At 43.7% G+C, this 23,187-nt stretch overlaps 1 protein-coding gene across 3 annotated transcripts in view; it reads right to left on the bottom strand.

Annotated features, from left to right (window-relative positions):
* Window positions 1-23,187, bottom strand: part of LOC115108228 (myosin light chain kinase, smooth muscle-like) — a 93,630-nt gene that overhangs the window by 57,820 nt on the left and 12,623 nt on the right. For 2 of the 3 annotated variants that reach the window (XM_065011978.1, XM_065011972.1), the window contains exons 2-5: window positions 20,893-21,028; window positions 18,833-18,986; window positions 6,709-6,916; window positions 3,644-3,689 (exon numbers count right to left, since the gene is read on the bottom strand). In XM_065011978.1, the coding sequence (XP_064868050.1) occupies window positions 3,644-3,689; window positions 6,709-6,916; window positions 18,833-18,982 (404 nt within the window). In that variant the 5' untranslated portion in view covers window positions 18,983-18,986; window positions 20,893-21,028. Of the gene's footprint in view, window positions 1-3,643; window positions 3,690-6,708; window positions 6,917-18,832; window positions 18,987-20,892; window positions 21,029-22,241; window positions 22,352-23,187 lie in introns of those variants that run through there. The other variant, XM_065011974.1, reaches the window with a different exon arrangement.

Here is a 23,187-nt window from a genome sequence, read left to right as displayed (position 1 = left end):
TAAATTCTCAGACAACCCAAAGATTCCTTGATGCCCTTCCAGACTCCCTCTGCCTACCCAAGGACGCCAGAGGACAAAAATCAGTTAACCACCTAACTGAGGAACTCAATTTAACCTTGCACAATACTCTTGATGCAGTTGCACCCCAAAAAACATTTGTCATAAGAAACTAGCTCCTTGGTATACAGAAAATACCCGAGCTCTGAAGCAAGCTTCCAGAAAATTGGAATGGAAATGGCACCACACCAAACTGGAAGTCTTGCGACTAACTTGGAAAGACAGTACCGTGCAGTATTGAAGTGCCCTCACTGCTGCTCGATCATCCTATTTGTCCCACATAATTGAGGAAAATAAGAACAATCCGAAATTCTTTTTGATACTGTCGCAAAGCTAACTAAAAAGCAGCATTCCCCAAGAGAGGATGGCTTTCACTTCAGCAGTAATAAATTCATTAACTTTTTGAGGAAAAGATCATGATCATTAGAAAGCAAATTACGGACTCCTCTTTAAATCTGCGTATTCCTCCAAAGCTCAGCTGTCCTGAGTCTGCACAACTCTGCCAGGACCTAGGATCAAGAGAGACGCTCAAGTACTATATCTCGACACAATGATGAAAATAATAAATGGCCTCTAAACCTTCAAGCTGCATACTGGACCCGATTCCAACTAAACTACTGAAAGAGCTGCTCCTGTGCTTGGCCCTCCTATGTTGAACATAATGAATGGCTCTCTATCCACCGGATGTGTACCAAACTCACCAGAAGTGGCAGTAATAAAACCTCTCTTGAAAACGCCAAAGCTTGACCCAGAAAATATATATATATATATATTTTTTTTTTTAAATCTGCCTATATTGAATCTTCCATTCCTCTCCAAATTCTTTGAAAAAGCTGTTGCGCAGCAACTCACTGCCTTCCTGAAGACAAACAATGTATACGAAATGCTTCAGTCTAGTTAGACCCCATCATAGCACAGACTGCACTTGTGAAGGTGGTAAATGACCTTTTAATGGCGTCAGACCGAGGCTCTGCATCTGTCCTCGTGCTCCTAGACCTTAGTGCTGCGGTTGATACTATGGATCACCACATTCTTTGAGAAATTGGAAACCCAAATTGCTGGCCTGGTTTAGATCTTATCTGTCAGAAAGATATCAGTTTGTCTCTGTGAATGGTTTGTCCTCTGACAAATCAACTGTACATTTTGGTGTTCCTCGAGGTTCCGTTTTAGGACCACTATTGTTTTCACTATATATTTTACCTCTTGGGGCTGTCATTCGAAAACATAATGTTAACTTTCACTGCTATGCTGATGACACACAGCTGTACATTTCAATGAAACATGGTGAAGCCCCAAAATTGCCCTCGCTAGAAGCCTGTGTTTCAGACATAAGGAAGTGGATAGCTGCAAACTTTCTACTTTTAAACTCGGACAAAACATAGATGCTTGTTCTAGGTCCCAAGAAACAAAGAGATCTTCTGTTGAATCTGACAATTCATCTTGATGGTTGTACAGTCGTCTCAAATAAAACTGAAGGACCTCGGCATTACTCTGGACCCTGATCTCTCTTTTGACGAACATATCAAGACTGTTTCAAGGACAGCTTTTTTCCATCTACGTAGCATTGCAATAATCAGAAACCTTCTGTCCAAAAATGATGCAGAAAAATGTATCCATGCTTTTCTTACTTCTAGGTTAGACTACAGCAATGCTCTACTTTCTGGCTACCCGGATAAAGCACTAAATAGTCTTCAGTTAGTGCTAAATATGGCTGCTAGAATCCTGACTAGAACCAAAAAATGTGATCACATTACTCCAGTGCCAGCCTCCCTACACTGGCTTCCTGTTAAGGCAAGGGCTGATTTCAAGGTTTTACTGTTAACCTACAAAGCATTACATTGGCTTGCTCCTACCCATCTTTCCGATTTGGTCCTGCCGTACATACCTACAAGTACGCTCTGGTCACAAGACGCAGGCCTTCTAATTGTCCCTAGAATTTCTAAGCAAACATCTGGAGGCAGGGCTTTCTCCTACAGAGCTCCATTTTTATGGAATGGTCTGCTTACCCATGTGAGAGACGCAGACTCGGTCTTAACCTTTAAGTCTTTACTGAATAATAATCTCTTCAGTAGGTCATATGATTGAGTGTAGTCTGGCCCAGGAGTGTGAAGGTGAACCGAAAGGCTCTGGAGCAACGAACCGACCTTGCCGTCTCTGCCTGGCCGGTTCCCCTCTCTCCACTGGGATTCTCTGCCTCTAACCCTATTACAGGGGTTGAGTCACTGGCTTAGTGGTGCTCTTCCATGCTGTCCCTAGGAGGGGTGCGTGACTTGAATGGGTTGAGTCACTGACGTGATCTTCCCGTCTGGATTGACGCTCCCCCTTGGGCTGTGCCGTGGCGGAGATCTTTGTGGGCTATACTCGGCCTTGTCTCAGGATGGTAAGTTGGTGGTTGAAGATATCCCTCTAGTGGTGTGGGGGCTGTGCTTTGTGGGTGAGGTTATATCCTGCCTGTTTGGCCCTGTCCGGGGGTATCATCGGATGGGGCCAGTGTCTCCTGACCCCTCCCGTCTCAGCCTCCAGTATTTATGCTGCAGTAGTTTATGTGTTGTGGGGCTAGGGTAAGTCTTATATCTGGAGTACTTCTGCTGTCTTATCTGGTGTCCTGTGTGAATTTAAATATGCTCTCTCTAATTCTCTCTTTCTCAGAGGACCTGAGCCCTAGGACCATGCCTCAGGACTACACTGCATGATGACTCCTTGCTGTCCCCAGTCCACCTGGCCGTGCTGCTGCTCCAGTTTCAACTGTTCTGCCTGCAGCTATGGAACCCTAACCTGTTCACCGGACGTGCTACCTGTCCCAGACCTGCTGTTTTCACCGCTCTAGAGACAGCAGGAGCGGTAGAGATACTCTCAATGATCGGCTATGAAAAGCCAACTGCCATTTACTCCTGAGGTGCTGACTTGTTGCACCCTCGACAACTACTGTGATTATTATTATTTGACCCTGCTGGTCATTTATGACATTTGAACATCTTGGCCATCTTCTGTTATAATCCGCACCTGGCACAGCCAGAAGAGGACTGGCCACCCCTCATAGCCTGGTTCCTCTCTAGGTTTCTTCCTAGGTTTTGGCCTTTCTAGGGCGTTTTTCCTAGCCACCGTGCTTCTACACCTGCATTGCTTGCTGTTTGGGGTTTTAGGCTGGGTTTCTGTACAGCACTTTGAAATATCAGCTGATGTAAGAAGGGCTACATAAATACATTTGATTTGATTACCATTCGTCTGAGCAGCCGGTTCTCTGTGCATATAGAATATACACATGCGCTGATCCGCACGTGCAAAAGTGCAGCGGACTAAAGACCCCTAAAAAGTTGGATTCGCAGCCATATTTATTATACCAAGAAAGCATTTATGAACAATATTCTGAAAATAAAAAACGACCAGAACGATGAAACAAGGACAGTAAGGTTGATTTAAACACCACCATGATACCACCATTTGCAAAGAAAGGATGCTCACCAAATGGCAACCTATTCACTATATTGTGCATTACGTTTGACAAGGGTGCATTGGGCTCTGGTCAAAAGTAGTGCACTATATAGGGAATTTGGTGCCATTTGGGACGCAGGCACATATACCTTACCCTGTTCTACTGGAGGAGGGGAGTCTGGATTTCTTCCCTGTGTTCCCTATGAGAGATGGAAAACACGCCTCAGATAATGAATAAAAATAAACATCAGTGTGCATCCCAAATGGCATCCTATTCCCTAAGCAGTGCACTATATAAGGAATAGGGTGCCATTGGGGAGACAGGGAATTGCTGGTGCAAGTCCAGCAGCACGGGTGTAAATGAATGTGCACAGTGCAGTGTTGAAGAATGCTTCAGATCTCGCTGCAATGCCCCTTGTTACAGAGGTCATGCTCCATATGTATCTGCTAGTGTTCAGTGAGCCAGAGGTGCCTAAATAGCTGTTTACGATCTTGTAAAGCTTAACAAAATGTGGAGGACGTCTGAATGTTTACATACTTCTCCCTGGAAAGTAGTAGGTGCCAGGCCGCCTCTTTCATGCACAATGTAACCTAAGTATCCACAGTGTAAACATTGGAAATGCAAGAGGCACAGCTGGCATGGTATACACAAAGGAATTTGAAAATCTAAAAAGTGTGCCAATAACACTTATCCTAACAGGAATAAAAAGTTCCCGAAGCCTTCCATGTGGATATTATAATGGCAGCATCCCAAATGGCACCAGATTCCTTATTTAGTGCACTACTTTCGACCAGGGCTTATAGGGCTCTGGTCAAAACGTAGTGCACTATACAGTATAGGGAATAGGGGGACATTTGGGACAAAACCTCTGCTGGCTTTGCCATGGGTTACTCTAATGAGTGCCGTCTGAACAGGGAAGTAGAAAAGTATTCAACCTTATTCTTACCATTACATAGAGTTAAAAACAGCACAGAAGCCTATGTACAATACTTTTGACAGGACGTCTTGTATTTTACAGAGTAAAATAAAGGCGGTGCCATTAAAAACACTTGGCGCCGTCTTGGTTTAATTTCACATCAAATCAAATTTTATTTGTCACATACACATGGTTAGCAGATGTTAATGAGAGTGTAGCGAAATGCTTGTGCTTCTAGTTCCGACAATGCAGTGATAACCAACAAGTAATCTAACTAACAATTCCAAAACTACTGTCTTATACTCAGTGTAAGGGGATAAGGAATATGTACATAAGGATATATGAATGAGTGATGGTACAGAGCAGCATACAGTAGATGGTATCGAGTACAGTATATACATATGAGATGAGTATGTAGACAAAGTAAACAAAGTGGCATAGTTAAAGTGGCTAGTGACATAAGAATGCAGTCGATGATCTAGAGTACAGTATATACATATGCATATGAGATGAATAATGTAGGGTAAGTAACATTATATAAGGTAGCATTGTTTAAAGTGGCTAGTGATATATTTACATCATTTCCCATCAATTCCCATTATTAAAGTGGCTGGAGTTGGGTCAGTGTCAATGACAGCGTGTTGGCAGCAGCCACTCAATGTTAGTGGTGGCTGTTTAACAGTCTGATGGCCTTGAGATAGAAGCTGTTTTTCAGTCTCTCGGTCCCAGCTTTGATGCACCTGTACTGACCTCGCCTTCTGGATGATAGCGGGGTGAACAGGCAGTGGTTCGGGTGGTTGATGTCCTTGATGATCTTTATGGCCTTCCTGTAACATCGGGTGGTGTAGGTGTCCTGGAGGGCAGGTAGTTTGCCCCGGTGATGCGTTGTGCAGACCTCACTACCCTCTGGAGAGCCTTACGGTTGAGGGCGGAGCAGTTGCCGTACCAGGCGGTGATACAGCCCGCCAGGATGCTCTCGATTGTGCACCTGTAGAAGTTTGTGAGTGCTTTAGGTGACAAGCCGAATTTCTTCAGCCTCCTGAGGTTGAAGAGGCGCTGCTGCGCCTTCTTCACGACGCTGTCAGTGTGAGTGGACCAATTCAGTTTGTCTGTGATGTGTATGCCGAGGAACTTAAAACTTGCTACCCTCTCCACTACTGATCCATCGATGTGGATAGGGGGGTGTTCCCTCTGCTGTTTCCTGAAGTCCACAATCATCTCCTTAGTTTTGTTGACGTTGAGTGTGAGGTTATTTTCCTGACACCACACTCCGAGGGCCCTCACCTCCTCCCTGTAGGCCGTCTCGTCGTTGTTGGTAATCAAGCCTACCACTGTTGTGTCGTCCACAAACTTGATGATTGAGTTGGAGGCGTGCATGGCCACGCAGTCGTGGGTGAACAGGGAGTACAGGAGAGGGCTCAGAACGCACCCTTGTGGGGCCCCCGTGTTGAGGATCAGCGGGGAGGAGATGTTGTTGCTTACCCTCACCACCTGTGGGCGGCCCGTCAGGAAGTCCAGTACCCAGTTGCACAGGGCGGGGTCGAGACCCAGGGTCTCGAGCTTGATGACGAGCTTGGAGGGTACTATGGTATTGAATGCCGAGCTGTAGTCGATGAACAGCATTCTCACATAGGTATTCCTCTTGTCCAGGTGGGTTAGGGCAGTGTGCAGTGTGGTTGAGATTGCATCGTCTGTGGACCTATTTGGGCGGTAAGCAAATTGGAGTGGGTCTAGGGTGTCAGGTAGGGTGGAGGTGATATGGTCCTTGACATGAGGTATTGAGGCCGTGCACATGTCCCAGTCTACTGCCTATGCTACATTTCAAAGGAGATACAAAGGCAATGGACCCTGTCCAATTATTATTTATTTGTATTTTTTAGTTAACCTTCATTTAAAAAAAAGGCAAGTCGATCAAGAACAAATTCTTATTTACAGTGACGGCCTAACCCGGCCAAACCCTTGTGACGCTGGGCCAATTGTGCACCGCCCTATGGGACTCCCAATCACGGTCGGTTATGATACACCCTGGAATCGAACCAGGGTCTGTAGTGACGCCTCTAGCACTGAGATGCAGTGCCTTAGACCGCTGTGCCACTCAGGAGCCCAATTGTCAACAGACCATTCTATTATTTCTGATTGGCTGATGGAGAGGGTTAGGTTGCCTTCCAAATAGGACCCTGTTCCCTATATAGCACACACCGTTTGGATATTGCCTATTGCAGGTTCTGGTCAAAAGTAATGCACTATATTAGGGAATGAGTGCCATTTGGGACACAGTTTTATTGGACAGCTGCGCCTGTACCTTCTATAGTGATCTCCACTGTGACCTGGCGGCTCCCAGCATCGTTGACAGCCTCACACGTGTAACGCCCTGCATCCTCCTCCTGGACACCGTGTAACACCAGGCTGAAGGTTCCGCGGCTACTCTGTTCCATGACGAACCGCTCTCCAGCCGTCACTGCTTTCCCACTCCTGGACCACGTGACCTGGGGCTCAGGGTATCCTCTCACCTGGGGATAGATGGATGTACCTCAGTGTATTTTTAACATAGAGCATCAGTGGTTAAATGGTCCTGGTTGAAACAAAAACAGTTGATAGGGTTAAATCAGCAATAATATCCCTGTGAAGATTTCTCAGTGAGGAAACAAAAACGTTGGTAGCGCTGCAATGTCCAGGAAGAGGCATTTATTTACAGTGCGGATGGGAAGTAAAACCATAGAAACATACAGTATGTACAATAAGCGCTTTCCATGACAGACTGACCAGGTGAATCCAGGCGAAAGCTATGATCCCTTGTTGATGTCACTTGTTAAATCCACTTCAAAAATCAGTGTAGATGATGGGGAGGAGACCGGTTATAGAAGGATTTAGAAGGTTTGAGACAACTGAGACAAGGATTGTGTACGTGTGCCATTCAGAGGGTGAATGAGCGAGACTAAAGATTTCAGTGCCTTTGAACAGGGTATGGTAGTAGGTGCCAGGCAGACCGCACAACAGTCTCCCGTGTGTATCAGGAATGGCCCACCACCCAAACATCCAGCCAACTTGACAACAGTGGGAAGCACTGGAGTCAGCATGGGCTAGCATCCCTGTGGAACATTTGACACCTTGTAGAGTCCATGCCGCGACAAATTGAGGCTGTTCTGAGGGCAAAATGGAGGGGTGCAACTCAATATTAGGAAGGTGTCCCTAATGTTTTGTACAGAGTGTATGCATCACATTCCCATGAACATAACACTATCATAATCAAAAAACCGTTTCCATAAGCTAGTTTTAAATGAGCAGGTCAAAATATTAGGGCACGGACGGACACCAAGCTCTATGACAATCTCTATGCGGGCACAAAAGCATCTTCTCAATACAATTGGAGTCGGAGCACAGTAACTCACTGAGTGTGTGAAACTGACAATCCGTGGCCCATAGCCTAATTAAAGTGGATACAAAATCAATAATTAGATGTAAAAACAAAATGGACACGGCAAACTAGGATATTTACAAAAACACAAATGATAAACATTGATGTCGGTAATTAGCAAGCGAAATGGAAAGCTACTGATTACCCTTAACGTTTCCGACCTCCTAGAATACAAAAAAACACATTTGTTTTATTATCCCTGTGTTCTGGTTTCCAGCTAAACCTAATTTCCTCAACTTCATTCCTTTTTCCTTAGTGCATAACTCAAGTTCTTAGTCCTTTCTGACGTTTCAATTCTCGCAATGCTCTTTTTCCCGACACGGCCCAGGTCAGTAGCCATCACTCATCATGCCACTTGACAAGAGTGGCGTACAACACTGGTGCTGAAACAGCACAGGAAGTTAACTAGCAAAAATGAACAAGTACAGAAGATATGCTAAACACCTCTAACTTTCCCCGTATCTCTGAAAGGAGCTTCCCACCTTTCTCCGATTCATCTCAGTTCCAGTTGACTTCACTAATCTCACTACAGCTTGTTTTCTCCGAAATCTTTGAAGCATCACAAATCTGCAGGCAGAGGCCACAGCTAATAAGGACAGGGGATGGGCACACTGTTTCCACTGGTGGCAAGCCAACAATCCTCGTCTTGAACCCTGGAGGACTTTAAAACGTTGTATTTCGGAGGAGAACCATGGTAAACCCGAACTCTGCAATTTACAAGCCCCTCGCAAAGACAACTTGTTTTGAATTAACAGAACAAACTAACGAGAAATGGACATTGTTAACCACTGCAACGGATTTCAGATTGAACATACAAGTGAATAAGGTTCGACTGCTAGTAGAGGATAGAATGACTCCGTAGGCCACACAAAATTCTGAGGCAAGCTAAAAAAGCACACAGGCCCAGCCTCGCTCTTTAAAAATCGTCCACTCACATTCCAGCCTGTCAAACTAGCCTCTCTCAGTTTCAATCAAATATAACCTCTGTTGTACCCAGTTCTCCGAAAGCTTGCCCAAAAATAGCATTATTAAAGTCATTATTAAATCAAACAGACACTGGCATTTCCTTGAAAACTCAGCTGCTTGAGGCTCAGTGCCAGAGAAATTTCGAGCAGACTTCGGACTTCTCATTCCTCAAGCTTCTTGTGGTCCACTCTGGGCCTCAAACATCCTGAATGAGCAAGTTCACATGCGGAGTATAGGAAAAACACTAGGTTGTTTACACACCAAGTCAAGTTTAAAAATGACAGAAAAACAGACAAGTACCAAGAGAAAACGGGTTGAAAACAAAAAAGGTTGGGACAAGACTATGGTCCAATGCACTGGTAGCAGAGAGGCCCTGACTGCTGATCCACCCAGAACATACCTAGCTCCTAAAGACTACCAAAATACCCAAGAGTGCAAGAAGACGACAAGTAAAAAAGGGAACAAAGCAAGGAATATTCTCTCTAGTTCTTGTTGAGTCATGCTACTGGAACCCAATATATCACTACAACAAGGGTACTACTCGCTATAACAAGGCTAATACTTAGGGGATAAAAGCAGCCTTGTCCGTTAAATCCCCTCGTAATGGAGAGAAACTGATTAAAAGGGAAGATGCAAATCAATATCGTCCCAAATAGCACCCTATTCCCTATTTAGTGCACTACTTCAGACCAGGGCTTTGGTCAAACAGTAGTGGCATATATGGAGAATAGGGTGCTATTTGGGACGAACCCCTGGTCTTTTTCATTCCCCAAGAAATAGGCCTATGGTTTATTTGTCCCAGTAATTCTCTAAAATGTCTTGTACTCGGAATGACTTTTCAACTTTGTATTCTGGAAGACACCTGTAGTGGATTACTGCTGGCGTTGGCCTCTGACGGAGACTCTAGGAGAAGAATTGTCCTCTGGCTATTGCTCAACATACATTCATAAGAACCTATTCATGTATTCCCACCTGCATTGTAGCATAAATCACACAAAGTTGTGATTTCTACCACGGGTCGGAATACAGTAAGTTTGGGTCCCAAATTGGCACACTATTCCCAGACAGAAAAACTGATAACACTACAACCGAGCATTGTCTGGTCATTTGATGATGTTGAGTGATCAATACGTTGACTCTCCCAGTGCTGTGAATAGCCACAGTCTACATGATGGTGAGGAATCCCACATCACTTAAGGACACAGAGTTAATGTTTAGTCCTGAGCTAACATTCCATTGGAAGGGAAATAATGAAGTATTTCACTGATTGTTTCAACATTGAAACAACCTGATGTCTCCAACACATCAACCTTTTATTTTTCCTGGCTTCACTGACACGGTCAAGCCACACTGCCAAATAGCTGCTATGAATTACACATGCAAGAGACAAATCACCAGGGTTTAACGACCGTTTCTAACCATGGCCAGTGGATGGATGAGACGAGGAAGACGGCCTTCAAAATGTAGCCAATGGACACCATTGACCAACGTAACCAGCAGAAGAAGAAAGATGGCCGCTTCTCCAACACTGGTTAGAGAAGTGAGCGGAGCGGTGGAAAAAGGGTGGAGCCGTGTAGGAATAGCCTAGCAGTGGTCCACATCTGCTTTCAATAGGCGAGCACTTTCAACCACCATCAGGTTTCTGGCAGCATACCTTTCACAGAGTTAACATGGAGCCTCCCTCGCATGCTGTTACCCCTATATTTTCCTACTGGCTCGTAATTATGTAATATTGCATTCTTCTTCCCTTGGCAGGCCAATAAATGACTAGGAGGCTGGGGGGGGGGGGGGGTGCTAGAGCATGTCAGACGCCTGCCTCCATGCTGGTGGACATTCCTTGTCTTCACAGGAGCATCCCCTCTTATTGAAAACATGGCTCTGGAGCATGACAAAAACCACGCCTGCCGGGAAGGAAAATGACAGGCAGCAGGACCAGAACCTCAAAATGGTGACACTAGGCTGGTTCACTTGCTATTCTGAATGTTTTTCCCTGTATACTTTTTAGGAGAGGATGCAATAATGCCACATCAATAATCCGGACGCACCAGCCATTGACATACATTTACATTTTAGTCATTTAGAAGACGCTCTTTTACCAGAGTAACTTCCAGTACTGAGTGCATATATTTTCATAATGGTCCCCCCCGCAGGAATCGAATCCACAACCCTGGCGTTGCAAGCTCCATGCTCTACCAACTGAGCCAGGCAGGACACTGATTTACACATCAATGTTCTCCAACTGATCTGGTAGAGCTTCTGGTTTTTCTTGTCCATTGAACCTCAACAGAGAGGAGACAGCACAAACATCCCTCTGCAATGAAACCTAGCAGAGCCAGTCGCTCCCCTGGGCCAAGACCGGAGACAAATCATCGTTGCAACCCTAACTCCTTCCAGAAGCAGGACAGATACTATCTGGTCATCTGCATCGGGCTGAAACACTGACTAGAGTAGAATATGCACAGATCTGCCAAAAGAGAAATCAAGTTTCCCCTACGCAACACAGAACATTTGAAAAGGCTTCAATCTGGACGAGCATAAGAATGGCACCCGACACTATACTGCCTATGGGCCCTGGTCAACAGAAGTGCACTATATAGGGAATGGGGTGCATTTGGGACGCAGCCGTAAGGAGAGGTGATGAATCTTGCCTTCAGTAGTGATGGATGCTGCCTGGGACAGCAACAGAACCAAGTAACAAACTCCCTGACACATTACCTCCTCCTGGGAGCCGGGAAACATCTGTGCACTTGATACCCTTGTTTTGAAGGTCTGTAAATCGTAGGTGGTGGGAGGCCGCCTCAAGTGTGTATGTGTGTGTGCCTGTAGCATTTGGCTGGCAGATGTCGGAGGTGTTTCATCACATCGGTACTAAAGAACCTATCGTCTTAGGGTTGGTGTTGAACATACAGTACCCACACAAACTATTCTCTCACAGCACACAAACATGTGTTTAGCACCATCCCATTTTTCAGGTACTACTGTAAAACTGCCCAAAATGTAATAGTTGGAGGAGATACATTCTGCATTGTTTCAGCTCATCCAAGCAGAACTGGAGCTGACTGGGTTCTGTTCCAGCAGCTCTGAAAAAAACTACTCCTGAGGAAGCAAGTCACAAGACTAAGATATTTTAATCCCTATGAAGACGCATTCCATAGATCTACTGCCTCAGCACCTACCTGGATTCAAATATTATTTGAATTCTTTCAGATACTTTGAGCATCTGCTCTAGCCTGCCTGGAGTTGCAGACGGGCGGAGTTGACCGTTTCTGGGGACTATTTTATTGGTCCATTAAGCCATGCAATCTCAATCAAGCACAGATCAAGTGTTCGAAATGATTTCAAATAGTATTTGAACCCAGGTCAGCTCAGCACTGGACAGTCAGGCTGCCCTAAATCAGACACTGCACTGCTGGCTCTCCTCCTCTCCTAACCAGCATGTCACCCTCATCATCAACCAACCGATCGCTCACAAAAGGATTACGAAGTGACGTGTAAAGGAGGAGAGGCTCGACTGTCTTCAAAACAACAAAAAAATACACATCCTTCAAAATACATTGGTTAGACGTTGGATTCATCGTTAGTTTGATAGCAACAGTAATGTCTCCTTTTTTAGCGGTATTGGAAATGCCGAATTGAGTCAGACGCACATTTACTGTACGAAGGTTAAAAATGGCAGAACAACAAAACGTGACAGAAAGAGCTAGAGACTTACAGCGGAAGGTATTGTTATTGTTGGGCCAATGTGCAGCACGGGACCGCAAGTGAGGAACAGACACAGGTGTCTGTGTTTAGGAACTTTAAATAACACAGTTTTTTATTTTTTTTTATCCATGCTGTTAAATGGACCAGAACAGAAGTGACCCAGACGAACAGTCTGCCTGGGGGAAGTATTTCAATTGTCTGTTTTTACCAGTAAAGCTTTATTAGCGATATTCAAGTTAGCTGTACTTAAAAGTTGTCTCAATATCACAAATGGGTGACTATACCCAAAATGAACCCAAAGAATTACATAGTTGGATCTCTATGTATGAACCTACAGTATATGATCAGTATCTGAGAACAGAGGGCTATAATGGGGTTCTACAAGAACAAGTCCCCCCCCCAAACTGAAGCCCCTTTAAATGCAACAGTTGGTTCTATGCTCTCGAGAAACAGCGCCAGACTTAACCCCTGTAGGCCTAAGCCCTTAAAATCGCAATATATACTAAGCTAACATATGGGATTGTTTCAAGACGGTCATAAAATGTATAATTGAGCCATTTGCTTTACTGCTATAGCCCATAGAAACGCATTGAATAAAACGTGAATAAATGGCAAAAATGTCAAAGAATTTAATCATAACTGTCCGATATCCGAGCGATATAAGAAAACTCACGGGGGGGAGAAAAGGCATTGCTGTCAATAACCAGACATGTTCAGTGCAGCTAATTTTCAGGCCATCTCAAAGTTCTCAGAGGAATTCAATGATGTGCTTCCTTACATTATGTCAAGAGTCTGTCGTGATGGCAGTCAGAACTGTGTATCCTTTTTTAGCATGGGAATTATGAGGGCGAGACTTACTTGGATCTAAGGTCACTTTCCCCAAATTCCCAGGTTTTACACAAATCACAGTTTGAAGATTCCAGGATTCCGAAAGAAATAAGCAGGAAATCTGGAATCCTCCAAAAAGGATTTCTGGAAATCCTGGGTTTTTACAGGAAGTCACCAGAATTTTGCAACCATAAATAGGATCCTTATGGATTTCCCCCCTATTCACATTTCATCCAATACAACTGGAATCTGTTAAGATCTTAAATACATTTCTAGACAAATGAAAATAAACCCGTAGATTAGGGCGACGCAGAGGGGAGTGGTAAGTTTCCTGTATGAGTGATTTAGACATGTGGAGCACCACAGGTAGCAGTGGTGGGCCACACATGTTATCAACTATGTACGTAACAAGTCTGTATATAAAGCTAAACGAGGTAGTATATTTGTCTAGCAATCAAGAACCTGCAGTGGGTTTAACAATGTTTTTTTTTTTTTTCATCAAATACTCAAACCATGACATCACTTCTATGGCCATCAGCCTGGTCCTAGGGTTGTTGTGGAAGCCAGGCTAACTCAGGGCAAGCAGCTATTTTGGCCACTGTTAATCTGGACTCGATGGACCTGTGGTGCTCTGTGGTGTTAAGCATCTGTGACCACAGCTAAATGGATTCTGACAGAGTGTCTGAGGTACAGTGGCTGGACACAAAGCCAGTTCAGTTCTCCTCGCCAACGCACCCAGCAGTCCCAGGCGTTCAGCTTCATACTCCAGCCCTGGCTCCAGCCCTGGCTCCAGACAGCAGTGGCAGGTTCTGCAGCAGCATTTATGATTTCAATTTCCTCTGCCTTAGCCGCTGTGTTTTAGGAGCAGACCACAAGGGTTTGCGGGCAGCGAGAGTAATCAGAGCACCATGAGACCTTCGGGAGGCAAAATCTACAGAATGTGGAAGCTCATTGACGGCTACACATACGCAAAGATGGTCAATTAGAGAACCCGGACAAAGTTGACGATAGGGGAGAGTTTTTACAGTCCCATTGCATCTTAGCCAAGAGCACTGGTTGGTTTAGGTACAATATTTTAAAAAACCCAGATAGTTTGGATTAGGGCTGACCCCATTTAGTCGACTGGTCGATTGTTTGGTCGCTAGGATGTTGGTTGACCAAATTTTTTTTGTTGAGTAGTGGCAAATATACAGTAGTCTGAGAGTATGAGATACATATTATGTACAGTACCAAACAAAAGTTTGGACACACCTACTAATTTTCTTTATTTTTACTATTTTCTACATTGTAGAATAATAGTGAAGACATCAAAACTATGAAATAACAAATATGGAATCATGTAGTAACCAAAAAAAGTGTTAAAACAAATTTAAAATATATTTTATATTTGAGACTCTAAAGTAGCCACCCTTTGCCTAGAAGACAGCTTTGCATACTCTTAGAATTCTCTCAACCAGCTTCATGCAGAGCGCACAATCTGGGCTACACTTGTGAGAAAAATGTTTTGGTTTATTTAAAATTTAAATTTACGAGTTGTCAATTTATTCATTGTCTTGTTTGGAGCACTCATGAGTAAGGACACGCACTTGATTACCCATAGAAATAGGCCTAGGCTACCAGGCCTGCTCGTTACACTAAGGTAACCTGCCTAAATGACTACTGACCCGTAGCACTCACGTCTGTAGCCATGAAGTGCTTTGAAAGGCTGGTCATCAACACCCTTATCCCAGAAACCCTAGACCCACTCCAATTTGCATACCGCCCCAACAGATCCACAGATTATGTAGTCTCTATTGCGTTCCACACTGCCCTTTTACACTTGGACAAAAGGAACACCTGTGAGAATGCTATTCATTGACAACAGCTCAGCGTTCAAAACCATAGTTCCTTCAAAGCTCTAATCACTAAGCTAAGGACCCGGTGACTAAACACCTCCCTCTGCAACTGGATCCTGGACTTCCTGTCAGCCCGCTTCTGCCACGCTGATCCTCAACACGGGGCCCCTCAGGGGTGCGTGCTCAGTCCCCTCCTGTACTCCCTGTTCATTCATGACTGTACTCCCAGGCTCAACTCCAACACCATCATTAAGTTTTATGATGACGCAACAGCGGTAGGCCTGATCACCGACAACGATGAGGTGGTCAGAGAACTCAACGTGATAAAAACAAAGGAGCTGATTGCGGACTACAGGAATAGGAGGACCGAGTATGCCCCCATTCTCATTGATGGGGTTGCAGTGGAGCAGGTTGAGAGCTTCAAGTTCCTTGGCATCCACATCACCAACTATCATGGCCCAGTACATCACTGGGGCCAAGCTTTCTGCCATCCAGGACCTCTATACCAGGCGGTGTTAGAGGAAGTCCATAAAGATTGTCAAAGACTCCAGCCACCCGTCATAGACTGTTCCCTCTGCCTTCCGCACGGTAAGCGGTACCGGAGCGCCAAGTCTAGGTCAAAGATGCTTCTAACAGCTTCTACCCCAAACCATAAGACTCCTGAACAATTTCTTCAAATGGCTACCCAGACTATTTTTATTGTCCCCCCCCCTCTTCTACACTGCTGCTACTCTTATTATCTATGCAGTCACTTTAACTCAACATACATGTACATATTATCTCAATTACCTTGACACCGGTACCCCCTGTATAAAGCCTCACTATTGTTATTTTACTGCTGCTCTTTAATTATGTTACTTTCATCTCTTACTTTTTTTAAGGTATTTTCTTAAAACTGCATTATTGGTTAAGGGCTTGTAAGTAAGCATTTCACTAACGTCTACACCTGTTGTATTCGGTACATGTGACTAATGACATTTGTTAAAAAGTGTGCCCATTTGGGGATCTAATACTATTTCTGATTGTTTTAGCTCACCATCACTGTGGAGCTTCTCAAAGTAATTTGTTCTTCACCCCATACAGCAAGTAAACAAACGTTTTTAAATCAATTGAGAATGAGAATAGTTCCTCAGCCTATTTGAAAAATCTTTCCAGCGCTCTCCCTTTCAACAACCAGAGCATGAAATGGGAAAAACAATGTAATGCTCTGATGGAAACGTCATAAAACAGGCCTACCTGATTACTTCTTATCCCTTGCGCAAATAGCCTACAGCTGTGTCGATCTGTCAGGAGGTCACTGGCGCAGGAAACTGAGGGCCCAGAATATTTTACACAATGTTGCTAGCAAGTCAATAACTGATACAAATGTTTCAAGTTCTTTGCAGACAGGCCAAGTCTAGCCAATGTGATTTAAGGGATATTTATTTTTTATCCGGATATTTTCTTACCTGCGGGCTGCTATGTTATTAGAAGTTACTTTGACATTTTCATTTAGATATCATTTAGATTAATCATTTGACATTGATTCTGAGATATGAAGACTTGATTAGAAATTATATTCAACTGTTCCATGAAAATGTGCTTATGAAAATCATAACTGGCACGCAGATCAGTAGCAATGGTACGTAACTTGGTACTCCAAATGGAAAAAGGTTGCAGACCGCTGGTGTAGCCTATTACAGGCAACTTCAGGAGGTTAATAGCAGAATCTGCATAGGCCAGCAGCGGGGGTGGGGTCAGAACAGGTTTTTTTCTTCTTGTTAGACTATATTGATCTCTGGCTCACTCTTTAGTCATTTGTGTGTCTTCATTTCGGTGCTTAAAGCATCAGACAAGATCAGTAGCTTACATTTAGCTGATTTTATTCAAACATAGGGTGTGTCTATATATGGTCGAAAGAACAGACAACTCTCGATCGACTACGATTATATACGTTTTTTTTCTTTATTAGGGACAGCCCTAGTTTGGATCTTGGATGCTGATTGGTCGAAAGGCATTATAGTTATGGACAATATTCCTCTGCAAATGCCTAATAACAGTTCCATCAATTATCACATCTCTCCTTTAAGACTTTACTGTTTCATTTAATTCACCGGATGCAATTCAAATTCATAACATGGGTCCTAGAAACTACTTCAATGCTTCACATCAGACTCAAAATCAGCGACAGAGAAGCCAAATGAAAACCAGGCGGATGGGTAGAGTGGAGGTGAACACAGTGACAGGAGTCTGCTTTCTGTAACAATACAGTCTTGTTAATCACATATCCTTTTCAATCTAAAAGAGAAATCCCACTCAATGCATTGCCATAACACCGCCGTCATGTCTTTAAAGCAATAGTCCACCCAAAATACAAAATGTTATAAAACGTTAGCATCTGGAGACAGTGGCCAGATAACCAAAGCCTGATTACACGGTAAGGAAAACAATGTCATTTTGTAATTTGGGTGAAATATCCCTTTAACATGGAAAGCAGTGGTGAGACATTACAAGAACTGAGACTGGGGCATCTGAAGAGCAGGTGTCCAAACATGAAGCAAGGCCACTGGAGAGTTGGTGTAGCTTGAGTGCGATGTGCAGTGGATGGTGTAAATCATGCATGTTTGGGGATAAGAAATACATAGACAACAAACCCACACTCTGCAGGTATAGGCATGAAATTAATAAAGTATTCTTCATAAATGCATTGCGTGGTCCTGTGTGCCTCAGCAGGTAGAGTATGGGTTCGATTCTCACTGGGGCCAACCATGGGGCGGCAGGGTAGCCTAGTGGTTAGAGCGTTGGACTAGTAACCGGAAGGTTGCAAGTTCAAACCACTGCGCTGACAAGGTACAAATCTGTTGTTCTGCCCCTGAACAGGCAGTTAACCCACTTGGGTCAAGGCCTGATGTTGAGCCCCACCTCCTGTTAGCAGACAACAGGAGGTGGGGTGTAGGCACTCACAACTAAGAAACTTTGGGCCTGCTGAATGACATATGTTATATTTCTCTTTCTTGACTAGCATTTCACCCATGATAGACCTTTAATCTACCTACGGAACCGTCCACCCAATTTTTTGAAGTGCCTGTTTAAAAGTATAGCCTACGACTTATCGGTTTGGAAACTTTAAAACACTTAGGGGCAGAGATTTCTTCCTTTGATAGGATAACAATGAACAATGAACCATGCTAGAATCAGATGGGAAATTCAAGCAGGTCTTCTCCAAAAAGGACCATTGGGATAAATCAAGAGTGTCTAAAAGACTAAAATATAATGTAAATGTAATGACCTGACAGTACCGTCTGTCAACCTCAGTTACATGTTGGGAAAAGCATTTTTTTTGTACAAAGCCTGCTTGCTCTTCCATGGCCACATTGAGTCAGCTGATAACCGGAGACTGATGCCCAATCCCAAATCAACCCCTAAACCCAGGTGATGCTCAAGGAGTGCTCAGTGAACAGCACAGTAAGGAGTCTTGGCACAGCCTCTGTCTGCTAACAGGAGGTGGGGCTCAACATCAGGCCTTGACCCAAGAGCAACAAGTCCGCTTCAGCACCTCTCCACTCCTAACACAATGAAAATGATGCAACATGCAGAACTCACACATGCTGGGGCGGGTTGAAAAGAAACAGATATAACCAGTACAACGTCAGGAGGATAGAAGGGGATTTTGAGAGGGGGAAGTGGAGAGAGATCCATACCTTCCCATCCAGCCGTGCTGTCCCTCCCAGACTGACCCGGGCATTGCGGGGTGGGAGAGTGAAGGCTGGAGGATCCTGACTTGGGGAACCTCGGCCTTGTGTCAGGCTGGTCTTGGAGATCCGCGTTGTCACAAGCTGCACATCCCCCATATTTCTGTACAGGATATAATGACTTTTTGTCAATTGTTTTGATAATGCACTTCATTTTTATAGGATGCATCCCAAATGGCACCCTATTCCCTATGTAGTGCAGTGGACCAGGGCCCATAGAATACTGTATAGGGAATAATGTCCCATTTGGGGCACAGCTACAGGCTGTTGGAATTCACATACTAATTCTATTTGAAGTGATTCCTGTCTCTATATACCATCAACCATCTAGTTTCTTGCCAAATCCGTATCAACCCTAATAACGATAGATACACAAAAAAAAAAGGGTCATCCATTGATTCACAGTCATTACTTTAGCAGTTTTGAGCTTGTTATTCTTAGACGCCCTCGCTTAGCTTTGGCAAGGCGTAACTTAGCTGTGGAAGTAGTTAAGGAAATATTAGAAAATAACTGCAACTTCCCTTTCCTGACGTTTTGGGGGAAAATACCTCCCATGTTCATTTCGCAGCACAGACTTGAGGCGTTCACAGAAGCGGTATTCTCAGACACCTTTTCAGCCTCCACCATAAAATCAACAGTCAAACAAGCGACAAAGCAAAATAAGTAACAAAAAAAAAATGCTCCCTGTCGTCGACAACCACAATATTTGACTACTCAAAGTTCACTGGATCGCAGTACGTGCGCTCTCTCGCTCTAGGTGGCCAACACTCATCCCTGTGAATCTCATCTAATCTAATACATTAGAATAACTAAATAAGCATAACACCCACATACTGTACATACAAACATACGGTCAGTCGGAAATATGCCATTGGTCATCGTGTATCCCGTCTGTGGGATGTGTTATAATCAGCACTCTCTCAATAGAGGACTTGGGACCACCAAGGAGGGACAAGTAGAAGTGATTTAATTATGGCTGTTTTGAGAGGTTTGATGTCTGATTCTGGTATAAACACAGGGCCCTCAGACTTGCAGACTGCAAGCCATATGACGCTGCAGCCGGAGCCGCAGCTGGAGCCCCTTGAGAACGAACGCGAGAGGAGCAAAGGGTAGAAAAAGCGAAAGGATTTGAGAATTCATGACTAAATGTTCCTTTGTGAAAATGGAGAGAGAGAAAAAAAAAAATCTCCTGCGGTTTTAACAGCAGTGGCTGTAAAGTGTCAGAAACAACACATTTGAGTTTAGCCTTTATTTTAATACAATTCATATCCCCACCTCTACACAATGCCACCCAACATCACATGGGATTAATAATGTCAAAACAGCTGCTTAATTGATGTGGCGTGTCGTCAAGCCCTCTTGCTCTTTCGGGGTGTTGTGAGACAGGTGTCAGTTCAGGGTCACTGAGGGGCTCTGCAGTGTGATTTTGGTTGGGGCCCTGGTCAAAAATAGTGCACTGTAGACAATAGGGAGCCATTGGGTTATTACCTCACAGAGACCAGTAATAGTAGGACACATTCAGAACGGGTCGGCTATGAGATTGACATGCTCTGCCCCGAAACAAAAGCCTCACACCCATTAAGGACGAAGATGAAGGATTTAACTTGAGCTCAGAGCACAACTGATATGTAATGTGACTAACAAAAAGAAGCATGGCGGGCCCCAAAGTGAATGCAGTCTACCGGCAACATTGACTAATGCATTCTAGCCTATTCACCTGTATCTGGAAGTAATTCAAGTCTCACAGTTGATCAGATCGTGTTGCGGTACCATGTCGGCAACGTAAGAATTCAAATAGAATCTTTGCCCAGCAGTGACCCATACGACGATACTGCATGATATTTGCCCTGCACGTTAGCCGACATCGTGGTGACGTCACCATACGCCGTGTTGCATTCTCACTTTCATGTCAACACTATAAAACAGTTAATAAAACATTCAAACAATTAAGAAAGCTTGCGCAACAGAAAGAGAGAAGGGAAACAATCAGAGAGAAGCCGCCGACTCACTGTGTATTCTCGTGGTGGGCTGGCTTCGCAGTCGGAGGGGCAGTGGTGGATCAAGGCCTGCTTCTGTTTAGTGTTCAGGAAGCCTGATGCTTGCTAGTTGGCTGTCCCGGGGCTGGGTTTGTGTGCGTCCCAACTCCTTTTTTTTTTTCAGCATGGAGAAAATGAGTGTATTAGGTAGGAACACATTAAGGTAAAGTAGAGCTGTTAGGACGAACAGAGCCGCACATCTTTACATGGACTAAGAGACTGATTGGTTGATTAGTTTATTGATTGATTGAATTTAAAAACAATGAAGCCAAAAGAAGGCCGATGTCCATTGGGGTTCTTTAGGGTCCATACGATGTTACTTTATAGCCTGTCTTTGTTCAACTAACACAACATCATATTAAAACAAGTCTATCAGGGAACACATGGTGCTTCTGTTCAGCTCCAAATCAAAAGGAAAATGAGGAAAAACTGATGTGGACAAAATTGGAGAACACAACCTCAGGTGGAATCTAAATATGTGCTTGGTGAGGACTTCAAAATGTAAACAGTGGTGTTGCATGTGTCGACTTCCCAGCATCCACGGCGTTAACATAAAATGATCTCTGTCTGAGAAAACACTTAAATTAGACAGGATGTGCAAGGCCTATAATAACCACAAGCGTGAAAGCGTCCATTTGCTGTATAAACCATCAAAATATTCCATGCACACACATTTTGACAAAAAGGTTGGGCACAGACAATTCAATGTCGATTCCATGTTGGTTCAACGTAATATCATTGAAATGACATGGAAACAACGTTGATTCAACCAGTGTGTGCCAAGTGTGTAACTAATGCATTATTATTCTGTCTACATCCCAAATGGCACCCTACATAGTGCACTGCTTTTGACCAGTACCCTATTGGCTCTGGTCAAAAGTAGTGCACTATATATATGGACTATGGGCGCATTTGGGACATACACTGTAATCCCTTACCAGGATGCCATGTTGCTTTCCCAAATATTAAAAAACAACAATGGGTTACTATCAGCAAAGTCACAGCCAGGCCTGTGTTTCACTAATCCCTTCTTAGAACAACAAGATAGGGATGTTGGTGCTTTATCAGTTGACACATTGCAGAGTGTATATTCAGAGCTTCACAGTCTGTTTGACCAATCATGTTTTGCATGGCCCTGAAACAAACATGAATCATAACTCACATTCGACATGGTCGATGTTAAGGTTCGTACCCTTTCGAAGCCAATATCAATACCAATAAAACATGGAATATATAGTTTAGCAAGGCAAATGAAAAATACTTGCGATAGCCGACAGAAGAAACACCACAAAAAAGGTGCCGCTGCTGTAGTGCTAACTCACAGGAATATTGGTTCTATCCACAGTACCCCAATAGCAATGATCCTAACATCGAAGGGTTAAGTCACTGAGATGCATATCTGGAACACCTGGCTGGGAGAGATGCACTCCTTCTCCGTTTGGGTTTGGGGCTCTCTTTTGCACCGGTGTTAGCAATAAGCAAACACCTCAGACGTTTACATGGCCATGGGGTCATTCACCTTCGCCGAAGGCCATTAGGGTGTAGTGCTCAATGATTAACTGAAATGTGGGTTATTTTTCGGTTTTTAAAAACAACTAATATATCGACATCGGTTCAGTTATTTGAATTTAATTTTGTGCATTTTTTCTTCTTCTGTGAGTTGAATACACTGTTTCCCTAGAGATAAATAAGATCAAGCCCGAACTGTGCGATATAGTAAGGGATTTGTAGTTTCCAACAAGCCAATATCCTAATAGTTTAGCGCAGAAAACATGATAATTAACTACAATGACCATAATCCATTGCACGCCTACTTGTCCGGTCTGTGTGGGGGCAGACACGGCGAGACAGAAGATGCGCGATCAAGAGGGATGGAGAGCAGTACCTTCATGAGGTATCTCTACCTGAAAATACATGACCTAAGTGATGCCTTTTTTACTTTCAAGAACTACCGAAATAGTGATTTTGTCAGGCAGCATAGGCAGCAGCTCTATAGAGATGAGAAACAAAATAATGAAGTATTTTTCTAAAGAAATGAAATAACAAAAGTCACCCTATAAAACAAATGGAATATGCACAACAACTGAAATATTTTATTCAAGTAAAGTGATGTAAATAAATGGTTATTAAGTGATAAGCAGTAATGGAGAGTCAGTACCATCATAGTACATTTATGAATTGTTTTATTCTGTGTCGTTACAGAATTCATGTTAAAAAATATTGAAACCGAAAACCGTGATTATTTTTCAATAATCTAAACGAAACCGA

Source organism: Oncorhynchus nerka, linkage group LG3, assembly GCF_034236695.1.
Source record: "Oncorhynchus nerka isolate Pitt River linkage group LG3, Oner_Uvic_2.0, whole genome shotgun sequence".
Lineage (NCBI taxonomy): Eukaryota > Metazoa > Chordata > Actinopteri > Salmoniformes > Salmonidae > Oncorhynchus > Oncorhynchus nerka.
The sequence above is the reverse complement of the archived record's forward strand: the minus strand, read 5'-3'. Positions and strand labels throughout refer to the sequence as shown.